Source organism: Dufourea novaeangliae, unplaced genomic scaffold, assembly GCF_001272555.1.
Source record: "Dufourea novaeangliae isolate 0120121106 unplaced genomic scaffold, ASM127255v1 scaffold39, whole genome shotgun sequence".
NCBI classification, from domain to species: Eukaryota; Metazoa; Arthropoda; class Insecta; order Hymenoptera; family Halictidae; genus Dufourea; species Dufourea novaeangliae.
This window is the reverse complement of record NW_015373918.1, coordinates 1,551,074-1,561,043: the sequence shown is the minus strand read 5'-3', so window position 1 is coordinate 1,561,043 and position 9,970 is coordinate 1,551,074. Positions and strand designations below refer to the sequence as shown.

General features: G+C 42.2%; 1 protein-coding gene across 1 annotated transcript; it reads right to left on the bottom strand.

Moving 5' to 3' along the window:
* Positions 1 to 4,247: 4,247 nt before the first annotated feature.
* LOC107194382 (cuticle protein 7-like) lies at positions 4,248 to 8,225 on the bottom strand. Its single transcript, XM_015584001.1, has 3 exons — positions 8,214 to 8,225; positions 6,901 to 7,138; positions 4,248 to 4,390 (listed from the first exon to the last, which is right to left on the bottom strand). Exons 1-3 carry the CDS (start codon positions 8,223 to 8,225, stop codon positions 4,248 to 4,250), a joined length of 393 nt encoding a protein of 130 aa, XP_015439487.1.
* Positions 8,226 to 9,970: the final 1,745 nt, after the last annotated feature.

The window sequence follows — 9,970 nt, the reverse complement described above, 5'->3', positions numbered from 1 at the left end:
GAATCCACCGCAATTTAATGACAACCTTTTACTGTCCGTCCTTTGTCTGCATGGAAAATTACCGGTCCCTCTCCCACTGGACTCAGTCGTATTCGGTCGTTTACGATCGGTCGGTTACACCCCGACGTACATATTTATTTGACGCGGTTCACAATTTGCATATCGAAACTGCACGCGAGTATTTCTCCTAGTGCGGGCAATTTCGGTGTCCTTCGGTCGAAATAGAGGTGAGATTGTTAATAATTTATACGCTTGGATTTTTTTAGCGTGTAAGAGAGAACGTATTAAGATTCCTTGGTAATTGAGGTTGCAGAAATTCCACTTTCATGACATATAGTTAGAGAAATGGTGGCACATTTTGACAGATGTGATTTGGTAACCAAAGAATAAGCGCAGAACGTAACAGAACATTTTTTTTTAGATGGGGCATCATTTCCGGGGAAGTAATAAATCCTACATGCTTTTAGATACAGGTGGTATTCTGCCTGACTATTGTTAGATATTTCTACTGGCGGGGAAGGTCACTGATATTTCGTATTTTTTGTTCTCCACTGATATTGTTATCTCGCAATCATCAGTTTATCTCAAACAGTTATGCCCAACAAATCACTTTCCACCACTATCAAAGTCCATAAACGTTCCTGCAAGTAGAAAGTGTCAATTATTGGTCAGACGGGAGCACCTCCCGTATAGTCAGTGAAACATGGACTCAATCGTAGATAAATCCTCATACACACACCGTTATTTTGTGCATTTGGGCGGTATACAAATGTATAAACACGATAAATCAAATAATATAACAAATATGGGGTATCAGTAAATATCCAAGATGTACTCGTATCAAACAATATTTCCTCCGCATTCGACCAATTCTTTTCCAATCCTTCTCGAGTTGTACCATCGTTTCCGCGTACTCTGTGTATATTTTCGTTCGAATCACAACAAAAGTATCACTGTTCAACAAATTCCGAAAAAAAAAGAAAGGAAAAACAAGTATTCGTCTGGTTGGATACATGGATACCGCGAAACAGCGGCTGTAAATGTCGACGGAACTTGGACCGATATCCGGCCGCCCCGGGCGATTCTTTTGTCGCGCGTATTTTATCCTAAACGTACACACCGGACAAGGCGGCACAATACGTTTTCCCGGGGAACGAAATTAGTGCGCCAGTCGGGTGACAACGGGGACGAGCGCAGCGTGCGCGTGACACATTTGTACACCGTAAGGCATTGTGCCCGGGCGCAATTAAGTGCGTCTCTTCGTTCACGCGGGGATCAATTCGCTACGTTTTCGGAGCTAGCGTGCCGGTAATGAGTGGGATTTCTATCGCACCCGGGCTTTCTTCGACTCTGTACGGCGATTAGGCTACCCGCCCGTTACCGCGACCCTTTTGTTCCTGGAAACACGATTCGAAACAATTGCAGTCTCGTGTCTCAGCACGAAGAAGAACTGCAGAGTGAATCGCGGAGCGAGTGTAATTGTCACGTTTTGTCCTCTTTCTTGTTTGGAAGTCGTATGTCCGTGTACAGTTCATGGAAACTTACCCACGCGAAGCGTTCTTACAGCGGAAATTTGTTTAAGACTTTGACGACGGTAAACGACGATTAATAATATGTGGCTAACGTGTCTGACTAGTGCACGTTGTTTCTACTTTGAGCCCCTTTCAGGAATCTAGACAGGCGAATGATTTATGTACTGTGGTATTTGTTATTCTGTACAATTCTCAAATTCTGTTGGAGTGTATTAGAGACATCACTGTAAGGAACAATACATTTTGGAAAAATTGATTATTATTAAGGGTTATTAATTAATTGTACTTACTGTGTACCGAACAAAGAATAAAATGAAAGACACGTGGTATTAAAGATACCCTTTTTCTGAAAGTAAAACACCTTACGGAATCGTTCCTGTCTCACATAATCATAATATTCATGAATCAGTAAACCCTTAAAAGCTCCCATAAAAGCATTGTTGGGCAAATTCATTATTTAGATAAAGAGTGTCCAATAACGAATAAAAGATAAAGCAAACTACTTCGTCACTTTTAATCGTTTAAACATTGAAATCCCACTATTTATAATAAAATAATAGTTCTTCTCGAATGAGTCGAGATTTGACAAACAATTATTTAATCTCATTAACTGTTTAAATCTCGGAATAATACCCTTAGATATTGTAACTTTTCACTATACATTATTCCAGTAAAATTGTGCCAAACTCTGCATGAAAATAACGAACTTTATTTCTTACGTTCACTGCAAAATGTGAAAAAAAACTTATTTTGCGTTATATTATAATAATATTATCACTATCGACGATATTAATAAATATCTAAAAAATTAGTGTTACTAGACGTTACATTTTCTAAACAGTATTAAAATAAAAATCGCATACGACGTAATTTCACCCACGCATTTAAGTGTGAAAAGAAAAAAAATGTACCTACTTTTATAAAAGCACGAATCCACATCCAAAAAATTCTTATTTCGTATTTCGAAATCTCCCTGACAGAACACGCCTCTGAAGCAAAATCAATCGACGGTTCATCATAACTTTCTTGTCACCGCGGTTTTTCCCATCGATGCGAGCTGGAGATCGCGCCTCAAGCCAGCAGGCTCATTAATTTCGAAACCCGCCAGATCGATTCGAGCGCGTCCCCATCGCGGGCCCAATCGCTGTTTCCGGTAAGCCTGGGAAACGTAATCACGGGGGAGATCCGTATGTCCGTGACGGTCGGTATGTCAATCAGTAAACGTCACTTGGGGGGGGGGGGGGGGGGGCGCATCGGTTTTCGATTTGCGCCTGTGAATCCAGAACGATCGAACCTCTTCGCCGCTAAGCGGCAAGTAATTTTGGGACGAACAATATCCGGCCGCGATGTTATTACGACGTGTAATAAATCGAATTTGCGGTCGGCATCGTTGTCACGTGATCGCGGCGTGAATTGTTACAGCAGTAACGATCGAAGGTCCTGTAGAAGGCAATTTTTGGATCCCGTTGAAATTACCACACATTGTTGAACTGTATAAATAGAGAATTAAAAAACATATGACGAAATAAAACGAAAATCAAGAATGACGAAATTGTGCTGGAAGCTTCGTTTTGAAATTACTTACAGTTAAATATTTGGGTAAGAAACGCCTGAAACCCGATTATCTGCGAACAAGTGGTAAGTGTAGAGCACGACAGTACCGACACGTACACTGGCGTCGCTTAAAAAAAATACACTCTCACCTTGTAGCCAAAAATGTGATACACAATCGTTGCACGATATTAAACCTGGAAGCTCGTTCGAATTCACTAGGGAAACCACAGAACACACGTAGAGAGAATGATCAGTAATTAAACTAACTAAAACTAAATTGAAATTGAATATTAATGAATGAATTGAATTAATTCTAGAATAATATTCTATAGCTATTTCGCGTCGGTTATATGTGTTCCCGTTGACGACTGCCAGCGAACTGAGGAAACGTTACTCGAATCCCACACAAAGGACAGAAAGGTAATAGAAATATGTAAACAGCGAGCGGTTATAGTACTGCCTGTCCTTAGCGTCGTTAACGGTCGCGAATGACCTGCAGATGTTGGATTGCACCATGGAAAAGGTACATACTATTTTGGCTACGAAGTAAGGACGTATTTTTTTATCAGGGGACGCTAGTGCACGAAGTTTCTAAATAATGTAGTATGTACTGGTAAAAATATAATTCTACAATATAATATTGACGGTAATGTATTAGTTTCTAAAAAACAGTAATACTTCAGGTTTACTGAAATATAACGAATAGACTGCGGAACTTTATGCAAAATAGCATTTTTCGAATTGATTTGTAAAGACAGATGTGAAGATTGGATATTCTTTCCTTTTTTAAGGATTTTACTATTATGATAAAAATAAGACAGAAAATGTATTAGTTCTGATGTTAACTTTACCATTTATCATATTTCACATAGTCCTATATGCTATAAGTGTATATAATCTGCAGTCTACTAATAACCGTTGAAGTTATTAGAGTAACTTCGACAGTTTTCGAAAGTCGCTCGGTATTTATTGACGAAGTCTTAAATAGACTTCAGGTGATTCAATAAGCGCACTGGAAGGGAACCGGAAGACGGGACACACTGAATTTTGAAACGGTTCTTTAATCAGCTCAACAGAAACAAAACAGTCAAAATTCTATAACAAGAACAACAGGTATGTAACAACGTATCTTTGGCAACTAATAAACCGTCGATACGGTCTCTAACGATGGTGGCCTCCTTCGTGGTCGTTTCCATTGCTATTGTGAACCTGAGCGAAAAATCCGTGTTTCCCTGCCCGGTATTTCACGGTCCTGATGTTGCCGCCTGGTTCTTTCACCGTGTACTCACCGACGACGTCTTTGCCTGTAACGAATCAACCGTTTACATAACCCCGTAATTTACATCGAATCGCAGTTTTCACAACCTTTCCGTTTTTTAATATTGGAACATCTAATCGTGTAACGTGAAGAAATATTTGTATAATATTTCATCCGACGACCTGTTTAACCGAAGGAAGTTAACAGTGAATTTGCAATCGTTAAGACTCCGTAGAAACAAACAACGGTAAGATCGAGTCTGTTTGAAAAAGAAAATTAAATTTCCCGTTGAAAGGATAACAAGGAGATCTAGGTAACCATTCAATGGAGGTCAATCTGTAACTCGATCCAGAAATTGATATTTCGCCAAGAAAATTTCGCGTATCTCGGAGGCAAGCGAAGAATTTTAATCCTGATCTTAAGTGCTGCGAAATGAAATATAATCCAAGTTTTCAGAGGGGATCGTTAACTACTCAACGGGGCTGTAAATAAAATTTTATCTAGACGTTTCTCTTAAAACACACGGTTCGTTTCACCGGTCTATAGACAAGGGATTATATTAATAAAAAGAAAAATTGAGCGTTGTAAATACAGTAATTCCTCTTTTTGTACAGGTACACCTGCTGTTGAAATTATTGTTGTTCATCCGTCTTCTTTCTAGCGATCTATAAGTCATGGTTCCACTAATTCAAGATTCCACGAAATTAATATCGATTTAATGAATTTAATGAATTCACAGTAAAAAAAGAATCATGGAACAGACATATTAATTTTCTTAATGAAATTATTAATAATGTTATCATTCCGTTACATTTCACACATCCGTACGCGTTATAAAGTCCACAGTCCAGTTATTTATAACTACGTTGATTTATGAAGATTGAGATTTATAGTTTATAAAACGAACTGGATGAAATACGTTTAGCAGACGCCAACGTGTGATATATATCAGAGTAAAATCTTGAATGAAACGTAACAAATATCGTGCAAAAGAGAAATCAATTCTTCGTCAACACTTGTTCTTGTAAAGTATTGCAAAGAGTTATTGATTGGGATCGAATAATTCGTTTCAGCTGGTTTAATACGTCGCGATTCCGATTTGAAAACACGTAACGCGAAACAGAACGGTCGGATACGATAACTAAATAACAACGAAGCCAACAAATTAAATAACGTTTATAGCGAGCGCAGTCTAGTTAACGAATGAATAAGGCAAAGCGGCGCGCAGGTTCATCAGTGTAAATTGTTTCGAAAGGAAATTTGCGTTTGCGGATAATCAGAGAAGCCAAGAATGTTCAGTACTGTTCTTTGAGCATTAATTACGGTCGATTTTGATTTTCCCCCATCCCACGGCGCGCTGCCGCAATCGCTCGCAGTTAAATCAGTGCGTTCCCACGAAAACCAAGATCCACGTTGCGTAATTACGTTTCCCAGGTAATGTTACGATCTTGTTAGGTCTATTAGACAATTCGGAGTAATTTGACGACAGTCTCGCGGAGCGATGAAAGCCTTGAAGGGGCCATTTTCGGAGGAAATCACGGAATCGGAAACCTAAAATTAACCGAAAGCTAAAATAAAACGATAAATTAAGCGATGAAAAATAACTTACACTTCCGATCGAAAATTAAATAGATTATATTTATATATAGTTACACAAAAGTAACGAAGACGTTTCATATCTAGATCAGTGTTACCTACTCTTATTCATAGAGAAGAATTTAAGAGTCTCCATATTTTAATAATTTTCTATATGAATCACATGAATGTAGATAATTTCAGTATATTTTACTTTGTGACTTTAATCGTTAAAATAGTATAATCAGATTAATTAGCTGCCAATGTACAGTATTCGGTAATTTTATGTCAGAGTAACAATATCTACCCCTGTTCCATCATAGGCTGTGCTGTGTTCATCGAGCCGAAAACGAAGAAGACATTTCGAATTTAATCACTTCGGTACGTCCAATCAATTCCTTTGCCCAGATCCCTACGAACTCACTAGCTTCAGTCAAAGTATTGCCCGCCAACTACCTCCTCATCCGTTTGATATACCCCGGTATCATTAACATAGCCTTCTCCTAATTAAGCCGATTTCGCCGTGAAAGCCAAAGAATATAGAGACTGCAAACTTACGAAAGTCTCTGAACATCAACAGACGCCGTCGAATGCGTGTAGAACATCTTTCGAATCACTCCGTATCAATTAAAAGACTTAATCCCAACCACAAATACGCACTCAGGAATTCCTTTGAAATCTACGTGCAACGTCATTCCACTCATACAACATTCAGCCCAGTGTACCAGACATTCGTGAGCATAGATCATGGGATGCCCTCTTTGGTCCTGTAATCAGGTCAACTCGCTGAGCTTGTCAAACGCCTGTCGGTTCGTCGGCGGTACAAGCTTCACATCGCGATTCCACGGACGTAACTGGGTTATTCTTATTCCTGACGGTCACGGTATACGCACGCTGCCGCGACACGTCGGTAGATCCCTCGAGCTGGGTTTCGAGGAGGAGGAGAGATTAATTCCCTTTTCGGATTACGCCCCGGCTTACCGTCCCTGCGCTCCTTCTGGCCGTGATAGTCGCCGGTGTGATGGTCGTCCACGCCGTACGAGAACTCGTAGTGCGGATGGGCCACGTAGTCGTGATGATGGTGTCCGTGCTTGTCCTTCCAAGTGACCTCCTGCCCGTCACCTATCACCGGCCCGTGGAAATGTTGGAAAGAGGGCGCGTGCCCAGCCTCCGCTCCCCAGTTCAGCAGAGCCGACACAGCCAGAATCGGTACGATACACTGGGAGGAATATTCAATTAGCTGTTTGTCCCCACCACCAGCGAAGGAATTTCAAATTTAAATTGAACCGGCTCGGTTCGGGCCAGGGTGGTAGCTAACTTCGACACGGTGTGACGTTGTTTCGGGGGAGTGTTTCGTTACGAAGTTGAACGCGTGTGACGTTTTGTGCTGCCTCGTTAGAAGTTAGATGCTATCCCCTCTTTCATTTTAAACTGCAGAGTGGAGGAAGCGCTGATACTAGGAAGAGGAAAGCGGTTGAATATCGTTAAGTGTTACTTGATAGATCCTGGTTAGTGATTTATACAGACGCAGTTCTTGGATGATCAACCTCCTAACCGACTAGAGTCCATAACTGATAATGGCGATCAAACTACTGTGTCCAGAAACAGATGGATTGGTAAAGGCGATTTAGTGACACAGTGGCTAAGGACTGAAGACTAAGGTCATCATTTACCCACCAAATATATATGTACAGGATGTAACTATATGTTACCAGAAAATCTACAATTGTGGGCAATAGTACTCTGAATTGCTCTTCAATGTCACAGTTACATAATTTTGCAGGATGCTTTCATGGACTTGTACAAATTGGAAATACAGTGTGTTGCTGAAAACTTCAGGTGTGTATTTCTTTTACCCTTGCGTGTTAGGTATCTTTGGAATGTCATGAATTATAATCCTGTGCAAATTTGGTCATTGTACGACGATCAGTGAAAAGACTAAACCCTTTTGACTCCCATTCACGTATTCCACGGCGAACCATTTAATTCCCACCAGCCGAATATGAGTGTGCAAGAACCAGCGAGGATTTTCTTTTTTCAAAAATCTTTCCGGAGAATTAGAAACGCGATTCGACGAAGTGATTGCCATTAGCCGACGTTACTCAGAGTCGATGAATGTCCCACTGGATCAGGGACAGAACGCTCTCGTCCTGGTCCCGAGTACGTCCCGGCCGATAATTAAATGGCGCGAGAACGGATTGATCGATCGCGACCGTTAGAAAACACCGGGTCCCACGTGTCACGGTTCAGGACAAAAATGAGGAATGGTCAATCCCGTTGATGTACACACTCACTTTGAACGCCATATCCCACCGGTCGACGTGTCGCGCGTATAACCAACGCGTCGGTAAACGAGAACGATAAGATCGAGCGATCGATACGGGAGCGGAACAACGATCGTCCGAAAACTGTACGCCTGGCCACGATGGTATTGTTCCTTTTATAGGTCCACTTTTAAAAGTTTCCCTCTGCTTAATTCTTCTTTGGACCGATGCCCGGAACTTCCCGCCCGGCGCAGACGTTGCAAAACACAATTATTCAAGCAGGCCGACGCCGTAAGAACCGTCGCGAGACTCCTCGCTCGAGCGCGCATTAGCCAATCCCGGTCTCTCTAATGGAGTTCTCGTTGAGAAAGAGGACAGGAGGGGGAAAAAAATGGAACGTAGGAAACGTCGCCCGGTTTCCCCAGGTGACACACGCGTATCGATCACGGCTACTCGCCTCTCGTCACGCCCGATAGATCACCCCCTCTTCCACGGCTGGGATTGTATTACGAGTTTCGACTTTCTTCTGCTGGGTCTGGGTCCGTGCGCACCGACGACCGTACGCTCCATTTCTCCCGAAACTTCAGCTCGCGTTCGATTGTTTAGGAACGCGATCATCGAACGCAACATTTGCGGGGCGAGGATCATTCGGGCGGATTTATTCCGCGTTCCGGAAGTCGGATATACGAAGCAGGCTTCAGAGTTTGTGGGGTAGATGATGCTTGCTAAATCGAAGAAAATGAGTTTTGAAGGTATAGGGCTGGATAGGGGAAGGTTGGCGAATTTAGACCAACGACTAGGTTGGACCACTACTGGTAAATTGTCATGCGTAAAAAAGTTGATGTGTGATAGTGGTAATTGCATTAACTAACTTAATATATACGCAGCACATATTGCCTATCGTATGGTGCAAATTTTTTACATATGACAGGTTACGAATAGTGGTCTAACCTAGGCGATGATCCAAAATTAGTAACCTTCCCCGAAGTAAATTTTGTTATTAATATTGGAAATTGTATTTCAGGTGGCAAATAGATCACTACGTACAGAACAGCGATAATTCAACTCCCACGCATTGACAGACCTCTCGTCATATTACATCCATCTTCCATTAGACTTTATTACCGTGACTCTTCGTAAAATACCTTCGACGAGCACCAGGTCAGTCTCCTGTTTCTCGTATTATCCACCGCGACAATTTCCAAGACCAGAGGAGCCGGGCAAAAAGCTATCACATCCGATCTCCAATGGTCCCGTCGCCAAGAAATTCAATCGGGAGGCGTTAGTGCCCCAGCAGAAGGGACGTTCGCGAAATTTTTGACGACCTTCCCCGTTATTAACAAAAAATCACGGGAAACACCCCGAGTTTGGTCTGTCGCGAAGGGAAACGGTTACCGCGGCTGTAGAAATGAGAACCTGGGGGAAGGGGGAGGGGGTTGGCCGTGATGGGGTGGAGGGATTCCTGGCACACGATGTGCTGGAGCGGCGGAAGTGCTCGAAGAGGCGCTCGGCTTTTGAGTTATGACACTTTTTGAGTCGAGGAGTCGCATTGTGAACGGCGCATCCGGGTCCAGCGTAATATCCCAGCTCGATCTCTCAGGACCGGGGCGACGATAAATCTGCCTTAAATAAGATTTGCCGGCGACACTCTACGCGAAATAAAAGGAACGAGAGAGAGAGAGAGGAAGCACAGCGGTTCTCTCGAGTGCCCTGAGGGGGGGGGGGCAAGGTTTACCACCCTTCGATTTCACTCTGTTGACACTGTGCGCGGGGCTGATTGGTAATTT